This window comes from Lutjanus erythropterus, chromosome 13 (genome assembly GCF_056507025.1).
Source record: "Lutjanus erythropterus isolate fLutEry1 chromosome 13, fLutEry1.hap2, whole genome shotgun sequence".
Lineage (NCBI taxonomy): Eukaryota > Metazoa > Chordata > Actinopteri > Lutjaniformes > Lutjanidae > Lutjanus > Lutjanus erythropterus.
The window spans coordinates 33,676,402-33,699,447 of record NC_139329.1 but is presented as its reverse complement, the minus strand read 5'-3'; the positions used below and the strand labels follow the sequence as shown (position 1 = coordinate 33,699,447).

The 23,046-nt window shown below is 40.4% G+C and overlaps 1 protein-coding gene across 8 annotated transcripts in view; it reads right to left on the bottom strand.

Moving 5' to 3' along the window:
• tjp1b (tight junction protein 1b) overlaps positions 1–14,610 on the bottom strand; it is a 90,403-nt gene extending 75,793 nt beyond the window's left edge. For 4 of the 8 annotated variants that reach the window (XM_084734784.1, XM_084734785.1, XM_084734786.1 and 1 more), the window contains exons 1-2: positions 14,102–14,609; positions 13,384–13,495 (exon numbers count right to left, since the gene is read on the bottom strand). In XM_084734784.1, the coding sequence (XP_084590910.1) occupies positions 13,384–13,495; positions 14,102–14,540 (551 nt within the window). In that variant the 5' untranslated portion in view covers positions 14,541–14,609. Of the gene's footprint in view, positions 1–1,178; positions 1,919–13,383; positions 13,496–14,101 lie in introns of those variants that run through there. The other 4 variants (XM_084734782.1, XM_084734783.1, XM_084734792.1 and 1 more) reach the window with 2 other exon arrangements.
• Between the last annotated feature and the right edge of the window lie 8,436 nt (positions 14,611–23,046).

Sequence of the window (23,046 nt, the reverse complement as noted above, 5' to 3'; positions counted from 1 at the left end):
TGTGACTACTGCAGTTAACCCAGGAATAATTGCAGTTTGTTCCCTTTCCAATTGAAGACAGATGTTAGTGAGTGTTAAGGCTCATTTATTCTCTGTGCTAGATAAGCTTACGGACATAGCCTTCTGCCAGCACTCTGTTAATTTTGTCTGTACTTCTGCACGTTTTCTGAAAGTTTAGAGAGAAGCAATACCACCGGTAGTCATGGGGACAGCGTAGCAGTGTAGCCATTGGTTCAACTGAGACACAACGAAGAAGTTTTATAGTATTGAAAATGACATTCGTCGACGCCTCTGTCTACAATGCTGCCTCCGCTTTTCAATAGGTACATTATTCTAACCTCCTCCAGCGCCGCCATGTTTGCTGTTGTCAAAACCTTTTGACTCTTCTTCTTTGGAGGCAATTTTTGAGTCTTCTTCAGGGTTGACTTTGAGCAGCGCCCTCTAGCGGATGTATTGCTTAACATCAATGCTAATACAAAGGATGCATGTAAGTATGCAGGCAGCGATGGTAAATATTGTTTGAAACATATGTGTCTATATTCATACAACTAAAAGGAAGCATAAATGGGCCTTAAGTGGGTTTTAGGTCCAGTGGAACAAGAGCTAAAATTGAACTCTCACGTAATCCGTGACTGTACATGAGACATCCAAGTGAAATTTATTTGTGGTAGACATATCTCAAAGTTTGTGTCACTGACGCTCAAGCAGAAAGTGTTACTACCATCCCCGGTCTCCCCTACATGAAGTTGGAGGCAAAGAAACAATGATGAGGCTATGACATCACCCCTACGCATTCAACTTTACAAACTGATGGAGAGGAAGGACACAGAGCCACTGGACTTCACTCACGCACACAGTCACGCAAACTCCCAGCATGCGGAGTGTAGTTGTGTTACCTCCTGTGTGTATCGACCACAGTAGGTTTGTGATGATTGCAACATGGTGCAGACAGGCTGCAGTGGCTGAAAGGGAATATTATGTCATTTTGGCTCCATGACCCGCTCATCATTTGACGGGATGTGGGAGGCGACAGCTCGGTTCATCGCAGGCAGCCCCCCAACCGCCCCCCCCCCCTTTTTTTTTTTTTTTTTGTGTCTTTTTTTTTTTCTCCCATCCCAACCTGCATCATCATCATCATCATCACCACCATCATCATCCGCACCAAGATTCATACTCACCACATACGCTTCCTGGGTGGAAGACAATGTTCTTTGTTGGAGGCGGTCACCCCCAGAGCCAGCTGCATTACAGTAATGTATTTCTGGTAATTCACCATGGTACTGTCCACCGCTACTAAAAATCCAACCCAAAGAAAAGCACAGGTGATCATATATTTCTTTATTCCCTGGCATCCGCCTCCGCTGCGTCTTCCATGCTCAGCATCACAACGCCATTTCCAGCGCTGAAGGACTGACAGTGAAAACACTCCCCAAGGAGCTGAGCGAAAGGTGCCGTACCGCTGCGACCCATGTCTGCAATGACACTCTGACCGTGTTCAAGCAGATCGCCGATCCATCCGCGCCGTGGGTCTCTTTTCTCTTTATTTTACTATCATTAACAACGGTCAGGATGTGGACATTATCTCCTTCCTCCTGCCTCCTCCCTCCTATCCAGGGCTGGAAACACTCTCCTAAAAACACTGCAGCGTCCAGGCGTCCGTGTGTGTGAGGTAGGGGAGAGAGTGTGTGTACAGTGTAGTCAGAGGGGAGCGACTGAGAGGGAGGGGAGGAGGGAGAGGAGAGGAGAGGAGAGGGAGGGAGGGAGGGAGCGATGGAGGTGCGTTCAGTTGTAGCATCTGTTAAGGAAGTCTGTAGTTTGTCTTTAATTACTTCTTATTCACAAAGTCTTTGTGTTACACAAGACTTCCTGGAAGCTGACTTACAGGAACATAGCTAGAAATCTACTCCTCTTTATTCTAGAGGTGGGGGTTATTTTGATGCGTAAAAGTAGGAAAAGCACAGGTAGATAATAAAATTTTGTCGTGCAAATTTTAAAGGGGAAAATTCAACACTTTTTAGGTGGATGTCTAATCAGCGTTAATGCTAAATGCAGGCAATTGAAGCAATAAATTCTTCAGCGTGTGCGATATCGACTGAGCAAAATCTGTTGTTCATCCTGCATCCAGTGATGTCACTAAATGCACCCTGCAGGTATGAGTCCTGCCATTGGCTGCTTGCTTCAAGCTGCATCCTGACGTCTGCTATCTATGTTTTCATAGGAGCAACCTCACGCTGAAAACAACGGTACGAACGAAAACAAGCTAACAGCTGTTATCTGTTCTTTTGCAGTGATGCAGTCATGTTAATGCCTGAGCTACCGACGTTAAAATGTTCCACCAAAACAAGTTTCCCCCGACACGAAATGCAGGGCATTTTTTTTCCCCCTATAGCAGAATGTGTCTGCGTGGAGCCAGACCCTTCTCCAGTGTTGAGCGCAGTCGAGAGAGGTCTGGCCAGTGGTCGAGTCAAGCTCTGCCACGCTGATTTGCATTTCCATCACCACTTTACGGCCAAAGCGAGCCCACCCGCGGGCTACGCTGACATCTTGCTGACCAACTCCAGGTAGCCAGTGGGCGTGCTAGATGAGTAATTTTGTCACCAAACACTTTTGTGTTTTGGCCATAAAAGCTTTGCACTTCTGTGCAATGCATTCTGGTACATGTCATTCGCAAGCAGCACAATTCTTTCTGGGTCACTGTAGCGGCATTGACGAATTTAATCCTTTAATTCACCATATTTACCATCAACACCGACTGGATACCCACAAAAAAAGGGGTGAATTTCTTCCTTTAACTGAATTTTCTGAAAATCAGCAAAAGAAAGTGCAAATGAATCTGTTTCACTCCCCTACTGTTATGAGAATATTGGGTGTTTCATTAAGACTGGCACTTCTTCTGTTGGGTGCCGTTAAAGCATTGCAGAAGAAGAAGGCAACACCAGATCACAATTAAAGGAGATGTATGTTTTCATTTATGTATTCATTGAACTAATTTATCAACATTACTATTGTTATTTTTGTTTATTTATTAATTTCTCTCTCTTTATCTCCCTCCTTATTGCACATTCCTGTGGTCACAGTTAGGCATTAGTTCATACACGCACACAGACATGTCCAAAACTCCCAATAACAACTCACAGAAACAACAAAACATCTGTATTATATTCAAATCAGAACATGTGTTTGATATATCTGGTGTTCATGCCAGTATATTTTGTTACACCTACTCTCTAATATATCACCTGTTTGCACTCGCAAGATTTAAACAGCAGCAGTCAAACCTCAAATGAAAGAAAACCACGCACAAGAGCATGATAAAATTAGGGCGTTTGTTTCTCGCATGTATTCATTTGATTACCGTTCCTCGCAGATCGGACATTTTCATCTGCAGCTATTTTTAATCTCTCTAGTTTTAGTCACATGCACCATGCATGTAATGATTTATTCACAAAGCCTATTTTAACTGACATTATTACAGATCTTGGCAATTACTCTTAAGCTTAAAAGGCTGAATTAGTTATCTAATGAGCAAGTCAACCAAATATAGACTTCTGCTGCTCATGTTACTGTTTGTCTGACTTACTGTACATGCATTTCTAAAAAATCAAAGTAATCTGAACACCTGCACTCACACTCACAGACAGGGAACTTTCTGGCATTTCTGTTGGCTTTATTTAAGTGTGACATAAAATGGCAGATGGTAACAGGATACAGTTGGTGGTTAATTAAACTTAAATGTCACGCACAGTGTAACTGGGACAGACTATATGGACAGTAATCAAGGACCGTCCTTCAGTGGTTCAAGCAGCATGTGTGACATTTCCCTGAAACGTACTGTAAGGTGATAATGTGGCCAAAGAAGGTTTCTTTTTTTTCTGTGCATCACACATCCAGTTATACTCACACTTAACAAGAACTACTCCTCATAATTAACACGTAAAGACAGGAAGCCATTGACACTCGCCATCACACCTACGGGCAATTTTCAGTCACTAATTTACTTGACCTGAGTGTGTGTCTGGACCGTTGTATTGAACTGCAGCTCCACACAGAGAGGCAGCTTTCTGAAAAATACACTATTTGGTCCCAGCAGTCTGAGTGAATACTCTTTTCTGATTGGCCGGCAGGTTTTGCGTTAAAACTGTCGAACGTTCAACTAACGACATTTCTTTCAATCTATTTGACGAATACAACAATTCTGAAGAATCAGACAGCAGAGGAGAGAGAAGTGGAGAGGAAGAGAAAAAAAACGATAGAGGAAGAGAAGGATGAAATTAATACTAAAAAGGCAACAAAATTGGTAGTTGATATGCTGAAAGAGTTTTCAAACCAAAAACAAAAGAGCGTGGATTTGGAAACATAGTTTGTGGTCATGTTCAGCCATACCTTATGTGAATTTTATGCTTTTATGCTTTTTTTATGCTTAGTCTACTAAGGCCGGCGGCGAAGACAGTGTGACAAGTTTAGAGCTGGTATCAACCACCATATATCACATTTTAATATAATCACTGATGCAGAGTTCAAGTCAAGCAATGCTGTCTTTAAAGTTGAGCATCTGCACAGACTTTAAGTTATATCTCCTAAAGGGTTCTTCCACTTTTTGTCTTCTTTTTTTTTTATTTAAAACTGTTAAAATTTTGTTGGGCTAAAACATGAACTAAGAGTTTGCGAATGCTTCAGATAATTAAAGAAAAGTTTAGTCATATATCATTAAGTAGAATTTCTTACTTCAGTCTGAATGAAATTAAATTTTAAGTGAAATATTTTGATGCTTGACACAGAAAATATGTTTCTCATTTCCTCTGCAGATTAAACAGTGACTTACAGGTGGTTTGAGGTGCAGCACACAGCTGCTCTGTCTCAGTGAAGTGTGCCCACTCCACCTGTCATTAGCATCAAACAGAGGCCAGCGTGGGTTGTTTTTCAGTCAATAGACCGACACACTGGTGCCGCTCTAAGCTTCAGAGTAAGTCGATTAGTCTAGACTTTGAAGTCTTAGAGGAGAGAGCCGCCTTCTCACCTGCGGACAGAGAAGTGCACCTCTCACTCTCACTCACCGGGTCAGACAGATCCAAACAAAGATGCTGACCAGCACAACAGGTCTGAGGACAACTGACGCTCTTATATTTATCTGCCATACACAGGCTTGGGGAGCAACAGACGGAATTACGTAATCTGGATACAAAAAAAAAGGTAGCTGTATTCCACTACGGTTACAGATAAAAAAATGTAATCAGATTACAGATACATTTAGTAAAGTCAGGATTGTTAGTAGGATTACAATTTTAAAATAAAAAACAATATACTACCATGCACTGTGCACACAGAGCTGTCAATTCATTATCATGGCCTTTTGTAAAAAAAAAAAAAAAAAAAAAAAAGCTTGTAGAAATTTAGCCATTTTTTGTCTTTAAATCAATCAGTCAATCAATCAATAAATTGTGCAACAACGAACATAAAACATTTATTCATTCATTTATTCATCGATTAATATTAATTAGATTAATAGTCTGATACATACATACATACATTACATTAATGGCAACATTTTTTAACAGGTAATATCTGTATCAGGATACTTTTTTTTAACTCTACCAACACTGGCCATATGCAATACAATCCCACTATATTGAGTCAATTGAATCAATTATGTGGTTAATTAAGAAAATTCGTACTAAAGCGCAGGCTGAAAATGAACCTTAGGATCTGTTGTGTCCCGCAAAAGATTTCCACCATGCAGTTAAACAGGCAGAGCGTGGGACTGACTGACACTGCCAGTGTCAGGGGAGTAAGTCCCTCTGTGGCTGATGTTGCTAAAAATGTATGCAGCCATGACCCATGACACTGCAGTGCTCTTTGAATGAAAGTATCCTCCACGTGATGCGTGCTATGACAGTGTAAAATGGAGAGAAACCACACAACTGCATGTTAGTGTGTGGTTATGTAAAACGAAACATCAGTGAGTTAAAACTATGATACATCCAGATTTTTAAAATGGAAATTTAATTTAATAAATCTTTAGGTATTTTATAAATTGCAGCAAAGCTTAATTTAACACACAAAGAATGAACATCGGGCCTCTTCTGAAATTTAAAACAGCTCTTTTTGTGGTTGCCAGTTAGTTACTTCTGGGTGACTGGAGGCACAAAACCCTTCAGGGTATTAAAGGGACCTAAATTCATCCAGTGCTCATATGTCCTAAAATTCTTCCATGCAGTACCTGCTAATGAGAAGGCTTCTAACCTTATCTGTGTGCTGGAATAAAAAAAAATGATTCATTTAGAAATAAACAATAATGCTACAATCTAAAGACATGTGTGTGAACATGAAACAAGTGTGGGTCCTGCACAGATCTCTGGGTTTGAAACAGAATATTTATTAAGGAACCAGCACAGTTCAAGAATCATATAATCTCATGCATCTGTTTTAGGCTTATTGCAGTATTTAAGCTCAGTACATTTCAGTGTAATTACTTTTGTTGCAAGAAAATAATTGAGTGAAAGCTTCAGTGTTACACCAAAATTTTCTTTCAGTTGGGAAATAAAAATGGAAATGTCCATAATTTCCTGGTTTCCATAATTGCCTGGAGGGAAATATGTAATTTGGTTACAGTTAAAGGGAAGAAAGTCAGTATTCTGTGACAGATTAGTCTAATCAGATAACATAGTTGAATTTATGAGCAATTTTTAATTTCTAGAGAATTTTTCCTGATACGGCTCCATTTAAACCTACAATGGCCACTAGGAGGCAGCAGAAACAAACTGACTTGTGAACACGATTGAAATATTATCACCTTTTCAATTGATATAAACTTGTTAGGAGTTAAGGAGCAACATTATCATTCATTTGGAGTCATGTTTGTGTCCACCTGGTGAGCGAAAGCCCAATACTCACTCTCTTTTAGTTGTTTTTGGTATCTACCAACTCTTGAGATATCTGCCTCTTTAGCTGCTAAATGCACGATTTTCCGAAACGTCTTATCTGGGGATCCGCTTTTTAAAAATGTGCATAAATTAACTTTCCCGACCATTTTTACTGCCATTTCTGTATCACCTCGCACTGTCCTGATGCATTTTACTGGAGTTAACAAACCATATTATTTTTTTTATTACATCTCAATAGGAAAAACATTGAGGAATCTTAGCTGACTAGGTGAGAGAAAATGACTCAATGAAGAGGCTCTCGGTTTTTCCTCTCATCAGTAAACCAATACACACATTTTATATCTTAAATTTGCTGAATTTCCTCCATAGTCTTTCACTCATTTGGTGACCCAAATAAAATCTCCTGTGCCCCACCCGTGGGTCACGACCCAGTCTCGGGAATGACAGCTCCACCATGTCCATCAGCTTGCTAACTGTTTCTGTCTGCTGTTTGGTGCCGGGCAGGTACAGTAGTGCACAGTGGACTTTTCAGGCTTTTACTCTGAAAACAGCTGCCTGATGGGGCAGAAAACAGCGTTATGGGAGCAGTGAGACTGAACCAAAACAGAAAAGTTGCAGCTGGACAGCTGAACAATGAGCTGAAACTCGCTATTAAAGCTCTGATGGGAGCTTCAGATTCAAACTCTCTGCAGGTTCATGACTATAAGTGACCCTGTTCACAGGGCCACATTATGTTCACATCTGATACATCATTATGTGTGAATTATCCTGCACTATTGATCTATGAACCCCTGCAATGTTTATCCTCTTTTACATGGCAATAATTATTTATATATATTTTCTTTTAGTATAATACTACACACCATGTGAGTTTTACAGCACTTGTGCAGTTATCCTGTACAATTTCCCACATATATATGCTGGACCATCCCAATTTGTCATATTGGTTAGATTATCAAAGTAAACCAGAGAAGTTCTCCAACTTAAGATGGAACATAGTCCACTGTATTTTTTCATATTTATAAATGATCAAACGACTGGACAGATGTTGTAACAGGGCTGGATTCGGCCCACGGGCTGCCAGTTCAGTAGGCCTGGTGTAGACTGAGTCTTGGCTGCACGTTGGCAGTGACGTCTTTGCTTCCTGTTCTTAGCCTCTTGAATTCCGTCAACGCTGAACTAATACACCACTAATGGAATCATCAGAGCGGAGCTGCGCTCCAACAAACCCACCAGCAACGCACTCTGTCACCTCCCATTGACCAGGACGCCATTCAGATAACTCTCTGATAAATCAGACAACTCGGATCATCATTATCAGGCATGTTAGACACAGCAGTCATTAGCGGATGGATGGGAAAACTGGACACACACACACACACACACACACACCAGGCCTCCTTTTCTCTCTCTTTCACAGACACACACACACATACAGGGAGCGTGAATGGGAACCAGTAGTAGTGTGTCAGTGGGGAAGCGTCTGGACAGCAGTGGGTCAGTGGTGGTGCTGCAGTCTGAAGCCCACTGCATACCCATGCACACTCCACTGCAGCACTTTGATTTCACATTGGCATCCCCCCCCTCTGCATCTCCACAGCGAGCAGCCTGCCCCATCATTACCCTTCTCACATGAGAACCCTCTGCTGACATCTTTTATTGTTCGCCGCCGCACGCTCACACAAGCACGCTCGCACACACAGACGCTCGCACAGGCACACGTGAGCGCTCATAACACACTAAAGTACTTTTTTTTTTTTTCCAGCGTGTAAATAGGACAGACGGGGCTGCCCTTCTTTCTCGTGTCCTTAGATTCTCTTGTCCACTTTATCATGCACGGCAGAATCAAAGCTGGTTTGTAGGACTCAGAGGCTGCTCCCAGAGGAGACAAACCTGGACCAAAGCCTTAAGAACCACTACCGCTGAAACACTGTGATTTATTACTTTTGCACCAAACAAAGAGGAGAAGTTCACAGAGAAAGTCCTCTTCACATGAATGCACTGCACCAAGAAGAACAAGAGTAATGAAACGCGCGCACACACACAGTCACACCTCGGTGCTGTCGCAGTGCTTTCTCTCTATGTGCTGTGAGGTGAGTCATCAGCACAGAGAAGCATAACCTCACAGCTCCAGCTAATCTCTGCTCTCCTCCTCCTCCTCCTCCACCTCCTTCTCAACCTGCCAGCATCTCATTTTCTCCACTTATGGATGAAGGCACGGTGACTTACATCATCGCTGCGGCCTCACATATACATATAAGGCCACAGATCCAAACACACGCTGGTGGATCACACACACATCCTCTGTGATACCCTGCAGTTTAAAAAAGGCCAGCTGTCCGATCAATATTTCTGCGTAAACCATGAATGTAATGTACTGAAATCAGTGCTTCAAAGGGATGGTTTGGATTATTTGATGTAGGGTCGTATTACCTACAGTAGATGCTGGTCAACACATCCCCAGTTTGGAGAAGCAAAGAGGGGCATCAGCACAGACGGGGTCAGCAACAAACTGTAGTTTAGCCACATAAAAAAAATCAACACGAGTTTATGCTGTATTTAGAATATTTTCACCATGTTACTTTGTCATCAGACAGCCTCTTTTCCTCTGGGAAATTGCTATTATTCAAGCCAAATACCGATCTCTCTGAACAAACCGAACTCCTCATTTTTCCTCACAGAGCACACAAATTGCTGGTCTTCTCATCCTCGATCTGTTAGTTTTGTTGTGTGACTTTGTTGAATCTGAGCTAAGCTTTTAAAACATTAACGTCACACAATAACACAAACAAACTAACAGGTCAAGGCAGTGGTAGTCCAAAAATTCCTGTGTGCTGTGAGGTAAAATGAGTGATTTCGCCTATGGAGTTTGGTTGGTTTGGAGAGAGCAGTATTTGGCTTATACAACTGCATTTTCCTGTTGGAAAAGGCTCTCTAATGCCAAAGTAAAGAGGTGAAAATATTTTGAAGTGTATGCTATATTTAGAATCAGCCGTAAAATGTAATTTAGCCACTTAATAGGTCCACCTCAGAAAAAAACTCACTTGGTGTAATCCAAGTCTCCTAAAGCCCCGACATGCCATTCATTTCACACGGTGTGCACGCACACGTGAACATGGCTTCAAGCTAAGGATCTACTGTGAAGATTTAAGCAAAAAACATGGTGTAAATGAAATCTTTCAAGTCACCTTACCATGTTGGGGCTTTAGAAGACTTGCCTTACAACGGACGAAGAGTATAGTAGAGAATAGAGTAGTGTTTTGTGAACTAAAAACTAAACCCGACTTTCAGTCGGCATGAGGATAGGTAGATTGAATTTTCATTTTTGGGTGAACTATCCCTTTAACTGATGAATGCATTAACAATCAGCATTTGAATAATCATTAACAATTAGTAAGACACAAAACGCAGGTCTTTTTCTCTGTTTAAGTTTTATTTAAACAATTCTAGCAGCATATTAGTTATGTGAATCATTAATTTATGAAGCACAAACTATTTAAAAGAATAGAATAAAAAGGCTGTAGCTCAGAGCGGCTGGTCTACACAAAACAACCCCACTTCAAATAATCTGAACTACCCCTTTAAATCAGCACTTTAATTTGAGAGTTCAGGCTGAGATGACTACAGCTCTAGAGGTTTTATACGCTGGTTTAAAAAACTACAACAGTCCCATGAAACCAATATGGCAGCGAAGGACCTTTAAAGTGGATTCACTGAGCTTCACATCAGTTTCCTCGCTGCTCTTACGGTGATACACTGGTCCTTTGTGCCCTTTAAGAAGACAGAAGCCCGGAGATGTGATTAAATGCTGCATGTTCACTCTCAGTCAGCAGGATACTGACCAGCGGCGGACACGAAAAGCCAAACTAATAAACACAGTGTCTCTTTGAACCCACGCAGCTGACAATCAATCTGCTCCTCTGCTGCGGATCAGAGAAAGTGTGCAGATCAGAGGGGAAAAAAAAAAACACACAACTTTGTGCAGTTCAGCACGAGGAAGATATTCCCAGGTTGTGTCCATATTTATAACGAGCACGGCTGCAGACATGCTTCACTCTGTCACACAGGGACACATGCTGGCACACAAATTCTGAAGCCAAGCATCCATGACTCGAGGCAGTTTCTGTCCTACTTCTCCTAAGAGTGAATAAACAAAAGATTATGCCATTTTTATCTAGATATACATGCAGGCAGCCTTGTCTGACACTTGATTCTCTCACTGCAGCTAAATTAGCCTGGATTAACATGTTAGAAAAGAGCAGGAATTCGAGGATGCATCAAAAAACATGACAAGAGCAACACAAACATCCTCCCTAAGGTTTGTTTTTCCTAATACCCAACGCGAGAGACCCTAGAAGCCAATTAGCATCCTCACATACAGCTTTGGCGTCCGTAAAAATAAAGTATCTCACCCTGAAATGACATTTTAAGAGGACTTACGTTGCCTTGTTAGCGTACTGCATCTTCCGTGAAAGCTCTGTGACCATTCTGACCGTGTGTGCTGCTTTGCCGTGTTGTGTGTGTTTGTCTGTCAGTCTGTGTTTGTGTGTGTGTGTGTGTGTGTGTGTGTGTCAGTCAGTGCCCAGGGCCAGACCACTGGGATAGCTGTCTCCATGCTGACTTAGCTGTCATATATTAAAGAGGCCTCCTTAACGGTCTAGGGAGCATATCAGCTTGTCTGTCTCGTCACTTCAGGCATCACATCCACCCACTCTGTGTCCACACACACACACACACATACATGTACACCCTGTCAACTTTTCCCTTCCCTCCTGGTGTGTTGGCTGGGCCAAGGATACTCTTCAGGGGTCCACACACACGCACACACACACAGCCATCACTCAGTCATGATGCGTTCACAGGGCCTGACACACAGTGACATAAGCAGCCTCGCAGGACCCGGTGCACTGGGCTGCTCCGGTCGCTCTCTCACAGACAAAAGATAATATAATACATTCATAAAAGCTCTGCAGATGTCATTTTATGCTGCTCTTTTTTGTCATTTCATTTATGTATGTAGGTAAGTATCAGCATTTTAAGAGATTAATATAGTGCTGCAGTAGCTTTCACTTGAGTAGAATAATTTCTGCCAAAGTAAGTCAACCTACAGATAGGTGACAAATTAAAGAAGAAGCAACATTAAGTGTCTTATTAAGGTGTCGGGGCGTCCCAGTCTGTTTGTTCTGTTTCAGCACTCCTTGGCAGAAATTCTTCATGTCTCAGGAACCGTTCTTCCAAAACAAATTCCCTCTTTTAGTGTTTTGATGAGAGCACAGCACAGTATTTCATCACGTTTCTCTACGATCCCACAATTCTGTGGTTCTCACTGCACACTGGAGTCTCTGTTAGTGTGGTGTGTTTAGGGGCAACAAAAAAATGACCAACAAATTTCTGTAAGTGTGCCACGTAGCCAGTCAGCTAATTTTCAACTGCAGGGGCAAAGCGTTCTAAAACCAATGCAATGATAGGTCAAGAAATACGAACACAGAGACCTCGGTATGATGACAAAAACAACAAAAACAGCACACACAAGACTGAAAATATCATGCAGAGCAAGAGAAAACAGCAAAACACTGATTCAGCGTCAACAGTGAGGACATGCAGCCGTGCAAATCGTCACAAAGCAGCAGAACACAAATGAGCAACGCTATCACAGACCACATTTTGCAGACATTAACACATGGATAAATTTAAACATACATCAGTCCAAAATTTCTTATAGATGCTCAAGTGGGCTGAGATCTGGTGCCTGCGAAGGCCACAGCGTACAACTATCAGGTGACTTTTCTTACAATGTGTCTGAATTTGTTACAATTCTTTGATTTGTTGCCCGTCCATATGTTTAACATGAAATAATTATTCAGAAAATAAGAGATCAGAGACAGCGATTTGGAAACTGCACTATAATTTGACTTGTCAAGATACAGAAATTAAAAGATTCAAAACTAGTTTAAAAAAACAACACTTGAGACTTCTTTTGATACTACAGCAAACAGAGAAACATATTCCAAACACACAATTTTTTAAATTAAAACCCTGCACATTGTGCTGAGACAGAAAAAGTCACTGAACACTGTCTGCTCCAAGCCAGATTTCAGGCAAGACAGTAAACCCTGAACTGAAGTGAATACTTAGATCTTTTTTTTAATAGCCGTGGGGCTTTCAATATTAAAATTAACAGAAATTGAACCATTTCAAACATGTGATATTGGAAAAGTATTTAAGTATCAATACTTGTTGACGACTGTAAACAGAGTAGAGGCCTAAAGAGCTTCATTCATAAGAATATTGCTCCTGTTCCTCAAGTGTGAGATGATGTGATGATAACAAGAAGAGACAATGTTCCAGCTTCTAAACTTTTTAGACTAGATTTAACTTCATCGAGTTTATCCAAAGTTGTTTGGAAACAGCTTTGTAACACAGGAATGATTTTAACAACTCATAAAACACTACGCAGCGCAGCAGAAATTGTGAGCGTGCTTTCATGTGAAGTGGCTCTCACCTGGAGTCGAACACGGGGTCGGTGTACATGGGCGGGGAGCACAGAGGTGGCTCTCCCGGGCTGTTCGGGGGCACGGTGGGGCCCCCTTTCCTGCCCTGTCCTGGGGCACCATCTGTGGGAACACATTCATATATTACCCACTTTTTTTTTATAGCTCTGTTCATTTACAGTCTGACTGGGTGAGTAAGCAGGAGGGTTCTTAATAGTGGGGTATTAGCCTCAGATAAAGCAGACACTCACTGAGCTGTAAAGTCATTTTCTTGAGAGTCCTCAGTTTTATGTAAATGTAAGTAAAGCGTATTGATCTGGAATAGCGCAGGAGAGACAAGGCCCTGCAGACCGCAGCCACGTTGAGGCCATATGTTGTCAGGGGCTAGTTAGGAACGCTGGCGGCTCAGTAATCCCCTCAGCCATCCAGATTTAAGAAGCTATTTTTGCTGGCTCTTAGTCTGTGGCGCTGTTGGCTTACTGCAAAGTAGTTTCCTTCCCTTTATATTGTTTTTATTTTTCAATTTCTCCCAGAAAATTGAATGCATCACAAGATAAGTGAAAATACAGGACATATAAGTGGAGAGAAGCTAAAGATCGATGAGCTGAAATTCTGTTCTGTTCTTTTAAATGCACACTGAAATGTTTTTCAAAGAGAGCAGGAACACACAGGCCTCTGTGACCTTTGTTTTCATCATTAGTGTAATTAGTGTCTAATAAATGGTTGTACCTTCTCCATCCAACAGAAAGGAGGTTAGCAGGTGGGGACACACCTCCTCCAAAACACAGCAGAATGAGCAGAATGCAGCAGGCCCCTTCGAGGACAGTTGGTCCAAGAATATCTCCGTCCGTTTCTTGCTGGACTCATGTCCCAGTATTTCCTTGTACTCCCCCAGCGAGAAAACCTTATCATACACCAGGTGGGGAAGCACGGCGTTGATGTCCAGCTCGTTCAGGATCTTTTGTCGGTGCTGTTTGAGGATCTTAGCCGCCCACCTCTTCTTCTTCCTGGTGCATGGCCTCCTGCCAGACCTCTGCTGCTGCTGCCTCTTCTGCTTCCTCACGAACCACTTCTTGGTGCCGCTGCCAAACATCTTCACATTGAGGAGACCCACCAGAACTTCTTCCACGGCTCTGTCAACACAGGTCCCGAAAGAGGGGAGGTGCATATTTCATGCCAGGGAAGCGACCATGCCACATATTTCCTCGAGGCTCGCTTTGTTGTTGTCTGAGTCGTTTATCTGGGGCAGGAAGAGACAATCTGGACAGTAGCTGATTTCTAGCTGGGTACTTAGTGACACTAAGAAGATTAGCAGACTCTTAAGTACACCAATGCAAACTGCTCACCACTGCGCAGACATCCTCTCAACATAATTTTTACATTATTTTGCCGGTCTTGTTGGAGGATCAACTATTTTAGCTTCTTAAGTTGTCATTTAATCACCATGTGCCCCATTTAATTAAAAAATATGTCTAAATAGCTTCTTTTTTCTGTTTGTTCCTTGAGGATTATTTAGAACAACCTTGTCATAGACTCCACAGTTATTTTGGGTAATGCTGACTAACCTAAAAGTCATCAGGGAGTTACAAGAGTCTGTAGAAAAATCACACAGGAATTAAGTGGAATCGACTTATCTTTTCTCATTAAAGCTATCATGTAATATTTCCGCATTAAAATGCCTAAAAACGCAAGACATATGAATAGATTTTGTTGAGTTGTTTAACCACATTATGTCAAATGTTTGTAATGATGCTGAAACGCAGAGAAATTTTTTCAATGTATAGATGCAGTTCCTGCTAGCGGCCGCAAGCTAATTGTTATAACTTCTGGGCGGGAAAACACTGGATACGTCAGATAGTGAGGAATGAAGTCGGTGAATGTGACTAAGCATAACATGAATAAAACTTACTAAAAATAACAATATGTTGAATTATATTTGATTTGTGGTACCAAAACTTTGCAAGCTTAACCAATTAAACGTATCGGTGGCTTCAGTCTGACAACAGCGAAATACATGCATGACTTATATCCGTATAAATCTGTGTTCACTGCGGCTGCTTCCTCGGCCACCTGGGCCGCCATGTTCACAAGTTTGGGAGCCCCGCCTCTCCCGCTACGTAGACAAGATGGCGACCATTGAGGGCGAGAAATGTGCAGCGTTCCACACTCAACTTATTGCCCATGTTGAGTTTAATATCTGGGTTCTCACAGTGCACTTTTATTGGCTGTAAATGTCAATGTGATTGCGCATATGCCCTCAAAACAGGAAGTGTGCGTACATAGGGACACAAATGAGACACAGCACAGGTTTTCTCATGGATTAATATCAAATTTATTGATTGGAAAAGTTTGATTTGAATCAGTACAAAATTACCTTAAAATTTGAGGCTGCCTGAACACTAACTTTTTTTTTAAGTTAAAACAAATATTTATTTATATAGTTTATTTTTACAGCAGGGCGCTTCACTCAGCAGTCCACTGATCAGCTCTCCAAAAAACTCACCTTCCTGGTTATTGCTGTGAATGTGACACCTGATTAGAGCGAGATTAAAACATTTTGTCATGGGCATTGACCCGTTTCATTGAGTTGTCAGGCGCGCATCGAGGAGAAGCATTAACATATAATAGAATGGGACAAGGGCATTTAAAGGGGAGCTTAATGCATCGTGCTTAAAATCTATATAAAAAAGAGTAATGCAGCACAAACCAGTGTGACCTTGAATCACATTTTATCCAGCTGCTGTGTAAAAACATGGAGGATGGTCTGTTCCTTACCAGAAGAGGGTGCCATTTGATCAGTGAGAATCACATGAACAATAAATCATGTGTTAGTTTTCTGAACACATCAAGTGCAACCAGTCAGCCTCAGAGCCACAGACCAGTGTCACCAAAAACATCTGAAAGAGGAGTGTTGTGAACAATGGAGGGGACGAAAACAAACGACAGAGCAAAGTAAACCGCTGACAGTCCCTCGACAGAGAGGTTCATCTGACAAAACCATTTTAAATTAAAAAGAAATAATTAAATACAGATTAAAAGACCCTGAACCAAGGTCAAAAGAACATCACAGGATCACCAGAAAACCTTAAACATGCATAGATTTATAAAAAACATAAAACCAAGATTATATTATATAACCTCCCAACTACTGTCATGACATTATATGTAATGTATACATACAATATGTGGAATATCTCTTCAGTTGAAAAGCTGATATACAATCTAAAAATTAAAGTCAAATATCTTTAATCAAACTTAAAAAAATAGATAATTTACATGAAATATGATACCAACAAGTAACCGAACTGTCCAGAGCTGAAAACACATTTAAAAATTAAGTAATTAAATAAAAGCTTCTTCTTTGGACTTAAGACGTGAAGTAAATGTTTTCTGTAATGTCTGTCCTCTATGCCTGCTAATATTTATTTTATTTTACATTTATTTTCCCATATAATTGATAACTATAATTGTTTTCTTTTTCTTTACAAACGCTGTTGTCATGTCATACCAGTAAAGCAAATTTAAATTGAAAACACAACTTGGTTTTCTTATTTCTTGCTCTGTTTAAGAGCTCCAAGCAAAACTATTTAAATATATTCAATAGAAAGACAAAAAGTCCTACAAGGTCCTATAAGGTCATCATATACAGTCATTAAGACTGAATAATTCATGTTCACGTACAGCATTTTCACAGTGACACTGAGTGTGCAAGAGAACTAAACCGTATTAAAGGACATGCGATGCCCCGACAGTGTTTTCTTGCCAAGCTGCGATGGAGCAAAGAGAAAACTTTGTACTAAAAATACAATGACTGTGTGAAATAGAATAATAAATAAATAATAAAATAATAAATAATAAACTCAGACTGTTGAAGGACTGTGGAAGCCATCTGTGACACTGTGGTCACCTCATAAAGGTATCAATTCATTTCTTTTTTAAATTTGATCATTACTTATAAATGCTATCATTTAATATTGTTCTTAGTATCAATAATCTGCAGCCTAATAGTGGACGTTTACAGCTTCAGGGTGGAAGTTTACAACATCAGGTAAATTCCTTTAAAGCTGCTGAATCACATAAGTTGAATTTGGCTCTTAAATACATTCCTGTGACTTTGTTAAATTCGTTCCTCTATCACCTCTTTTTTATCGGTGTGTTACTATTAGTCCATATACAAATACATGGTGTTTGTCTTCTGTGTCGATTTTAACCAAAGCTCCTTATCTCACTGTCCAATCATTCCTTAATATTGCACAGTGCACGATGAAAGATATGATTGCATGTTTCATGTAACAGCAGGCTTATACAACAGTTGTCTGATACGCTGTGAAAGATATCAGGCGCCTGTGTCCACCTGTCTGGTTCAGTGTGTCAAAGATCACAGAGATGGTGTGACATAACCCTGAAAGCTGGTAGAAATCTGATAATCCTTATTGATCCAAGACCGATGAGTTTCTTCTGACATGAAGCAGTAGCCAGCTGAGGCTAGCTCTAAAGCTAGTTTATCCTCCTTTCTCTGTATCCTCACTTTGTTGTTGTCTGAGTCGTTTATCCGAAGCAGGAAGAGACAATCTGTATCCTAAGAAGAGCTAAAACACTTTTCCATCATTAAAAGCCTTCAGTGCCATTCTTTGCTCTTCTTTCGATGAAGAAATATTATCAAGTTCATCTTGTTTGTTCAAGATGAGTCCTTTCCATTTAAACACTTCTCACATGAGAGGACGCTGGCTTGCACCGCCTCTGGTGTGGACACAGACCGACAGCTTGGAGCCTGGCAAGATGGATTCTCGTGTGATCTTGTGATCTGGCGAATCCAGCTGCCTTGCAAGGTAAAAAGTTTGGCCCATTCTTGTGCATGCAGCATCTGATGAATGCCTTGAACCTGAACTTGGCACAGACGTCCCGCTGGACTCAAGAATGGTAGCCCTGGTGGCTCAGTTGGTGGAGTGTGTACCCTGTGTACTGAGGTTGTGAGTCCTCTGCAACAACCGTGGGTCTTCAAAAGATTTTGGTGGTCAAAGATCACTGCCACTGCATGTTCATCCCACTCTCATATCTCAGGAATGTTTGAAAGGAACTTCTTCAAATTTGATACAAATATTCGTTTGAACTCAAGGATGAACTGGTATATTTTGGTTGGCAAAGGTTAAAGGTCACTCACAAAACATGTATATACATGTCATATACACTAATTATGACAAAATCAAATCAAAATGTTGGTTGGCAAGAAGGCTGCATCTTGAGACAGGGCTGGAAGTAACTAATTACAAACACTCAACTTACTGTAATTAAGTATGTTTTGGGGGTACTTGTACTCCAGTGAGTAGATTCTTAAGTCGGTACTTTTACTTGTACTTAAGTATTTATTACGCTATGCAATCTACTTAGTTACTTTCAAAATCATAGTTGAGTACTGAGAACGAGCTGAACTGCATTTTTGTAGCCAGTCAGGTGACCTGATCACAAACGGGCCAATGAAAACCAGGACATATGAACGATAAACTAAACACTGCAGCAGCAGCAGCAGGCTCGGAGTAAAGATGTTAATGATTAATCAGTAATTGATTGATTGGCCTCATGAATTTAACCAATTAAAACTGTATTAATGGGTATTCAATCAATAGTCTATAAATGGCAGCAACTGCACCTCATTCAATGGAGCCATTTGTTGAATAAGGAAACTAAAACTTAAAATGACAGTGACCATAATTTTATGGTAAATACATGGTAATTACCAAGTGATATATTTGAAATTTCCAGGTTTTATGGTAAGTGTGTGATAATTTGTATGTGTCATTTTATGTATTTAAGTAGGTTGTAATTACCATTTCACATATTTGAACTGTCTTCAAGTAACTGCAAACTTAATATGTTACTTGGTAATTACCACCAACTGAACATGAAATTATGGGACCAAAGTAACTAATACTCTTTGGACTTTTACTTAAGTATTTTTTAGCACCAGTACTTTAACTTGTAATTGTGTGTAATTAAATATTAGTAATGTAACAGTAGTTGAGTAGAGATTTTCAGTACTCTTTCCACCGCACATGAAAACATAACTATGAATATTATATTCCATTTCTGCCAATAAATCTTTTATAATGGTAGTTTAAACTAGCTAATTTGTTCAAATGGACAAAAGAGCTGAAGAAACTTCAGACTTTTATTCTCAGCTTTACTGTTGCAGCTCTCTTACCTTTTATCACAGGTGAGAATGATGTTGAAATTCTGAAAAAAATCCAAATTATATAATCCTATTGTTGTCTTATGTTTTCTGCCTTCACTGATAAAATAAACAAAACCATTTTAAATTACCAGTAATAAGTTCTAATGTTATGATCATGACCTCGAGGTCAGGTTTGATACTGACTGTTTAAATAAGGCTCTCCTATTTGCTCTCCTATTATGCAGCTGACAGTCGCTCTTATCAGTTTTCTCAATACAGGCACATGGACATACACTGTGGTGTCAATTGGTTTTATTTCTTGGAAGCTGACTCATTCAGGAATGTCAGCAACTTACGATTTCATGACTCAACTTCTGTTTGATTTGCTGTAAGCGCCATGCCAGAACATTTGTGTGGCAGCTGTTCTGGCAAACAAGTGAAAGTGACAAAGCAAATAACTGAGCAAAACAGGAGCCATGTCACGTAAAGCATGTCCGCTTTTCTTGTGAAACTCTTTTCTCTTTTTTTGTCTTATTGTACAACATGATCAATAAAGACAAGGAAGTGAAGGAGAGATAAATAATGAAATCACACAAAGTGGATGCGATCCAGATTTGAACAAAGGACACTGCAGGTACTTGGTACTTCCCTGAAACACGTGAGCCACCAACCTGATCCAGTCTTAACCTTATTTGATTGTTAGTGCAGCAATCTTTTTCCAAAGAACAAAAAGTAACGTTAGATTAGATTAGATTGGTTTAATGAGAATGTAATGATGATGGTAAATGGAGTCATTGCACGAAAGAATTGCAAACAGGTAAGAGTTGAGGAAACTTGCTTATAAAATGTGCTGGTAGAAAAAGGAACAGAACGTTCACTTCTGTCTTCCTGTATTACTGTATAAATGTCACAAGATATTCAAGGAAGATTATTATCAAAACACAGCTTATTATAAAAAAAAAAAAAAAAAAAAAATCCCTGGTTTATGACAGCTGAACAATAAACTCCAGGTTGAAAGATCCTTTGGTCACTGATCTCAGTCTCTGGCTGAACACTTGTGTCCTGTCTGCCTTCACCCCACGTTTTCAAGAAAAGTTGGCTTCAGTGACGAGATTTATATTTTAGTCAAGTCAGCTGAGAGTGGCATCAACTGTAGTTGCCTGACCCACGATGCCCTGCACATGCTAAACGAGCTGAAACTTATGAAGATCTCCTCAGACAGACAGCACACAAGCAATATGGTTTATTGGAAGCCTGCCAATCATGGCATAACAATTTATTATTTGTCTATATGATTTTCAGGTGATTATGTAAGAGATAATAGGTGTGCGTTCAACAGTTTGAAGGCCTGACGTGGAGGCAGAGTGGTCATTTGCCGACAATAGATTTTTTTTGTACAAGTTTTGCACTTGAAATCAAAAGTTATGAAGCCACAGTTTATTGTTGTCATGACAAGGAATAAATCTAGTCCCTTTTCTAATCAAACTCAGCTGGCTTGCCACAGTTGATAACGCTGCTGTGGATCATTTAAAAGCTGCTGCTTTTCTCAGCTTTGTTGATCAGTCTCTCATCGTCCCTTTTGACTGGTCTGAAGAGGGCAAACAGAAACGTCAAGGATGTAACATTGATTTTAACTTGGTAAAAACTTAGCTGAAATAGAGCCGTGGCGAGCAATTTTTTAAGCAAACGAGCGGATTAAGACATCCGCGTTTAGGAATGCTTAAGCAATCAGCTGTTCGCTCGTCAACATCAGATCCAGTTAGGAAGTGGTGTGAGATTTGACAGCTGTGCTCTTTAATATAGCTATGGTTACAGGTTGGGTGGTGGATGAATTTTGAATGGTGATTAAACTTGAGCTGAACTATGTGTGCATTAACACACACTAGCTGACCAATCAGAAAAGAGTGTTAGAGTTGCACATAATGCTAATAGATCCCCCTAAATCTCACACACTGGACCTTTAAATCAGCAAGAAAATTTCTTGGGTTGTGCAGCTTGAAAGACGGGAGACACTGTAGTCAACTCCTCATCTCTGCTCCTGGTTAGCAGCTTGTGGCTAGATTATTAGCAATCAGTATGCACAGAAGTTGCAACAGAACAGTGCAGAAGCAGCTACCAGTGTGTGACAGGTGAATCACAGCCAGTGACTGGCATGAGGGTGTCCTTTATTTGCCTGTTTATTGTTGAAAATCTGTGCTCAGAATTCAGCATGATACTACATAGATCTAAGTGTGCAGACTTGTCTTTAAACAGTTTAGAGTTGAAGGCTGCAAATATGACAAAGCAAACCCAAAACCTGGAGATGTGGAGCCTCGCATAGAGATAAAGACCAGGTGGATAGAAATTGGTTCAGGCCTACACAGGTGCCACCACATTTCCTCCCTGACTGCCAGCTCCTGCTGAACCACTGCAGGCAGAAGGGAAGGGGTCCTAACAAAAATAGAGCGCTTTTCTCTCTTGTTAAAGCTGCTGAGGTACTGCTGTTCAAGGCCCATAATGCCCAGCTGCTCCAGTGTCCACCAGATCAGACTTTTTTGTGTTTGAACTGGGCAGCTGCCAGGTGTGAATGTGTGTAACTGTGTCTGTGAACGGAGCAGGACGTTCCCGAAATACAGAGCACTGCTACCAGTGAACCTGCCCTGAGTGGAAAAAGGTTAAGAAAAAACTGCATTGTTTAAATCTTCTAGCAGGCTGCTTGATTTAACTGCAACCAGCGTGATTTTAATTGCAGACATTTAAATTTCACTATAGATTTTTTTCTATTTTTGTAAATGGGGGGCCACTAGTGATTTGCAAAGTGAATGTGCCTGATAACAGATACACTTAAACCCAAGTACTTAGGCTAAAATTGCAATTTAAACAAAATATACAAATGCATAAAGTACTTCTGTGGCTTGTAAGCTTGTTTTATACTGAGTTTCACCAGGCCACCATGATGTTGACTCAGTTCATTAAACTTCTGCATACACCCTTCATATCATAAGTGTATTCGCTCAGCAAACAAGTGAGTGCAGTCTATTGTTTTGGGACTGTGCAGTGATCAGTGAACAGACAGCACTCAAACACATAAATGTTAAATGCTGTTTGTCACAGAATAAGATGAATGCTAATAACCAAATCAGCTCCCTGAGGAAAATCGACATTTTTTTTACTTGTTATTCTGAGCTGTCTGGCTCATCACTCAACCAACAAATCAAATTTAGGAGGTTGGGTTAATTCAAGTGCAATTTTAATCCAAAAGCTAAAAGCACCAGACGGAGCCAACAGCAGAATTTAGAGAACTTCCACTGCACAAAACCCCACAGGTCCTTACATAATCAACAAAGACACAACATTTAAAACTCCTGTTACGAGTGTTTTAGGACGCTTCCTTCAGACATGACAGTGTCACAAATCTGTTGTAAAATGTTAATTTATTTAATCCAGATATTTCACACAAAAGCACAAAAAAATAATGACATGAAATCAATCACACATTATGATTTTTAGACCATAGACTAAACTG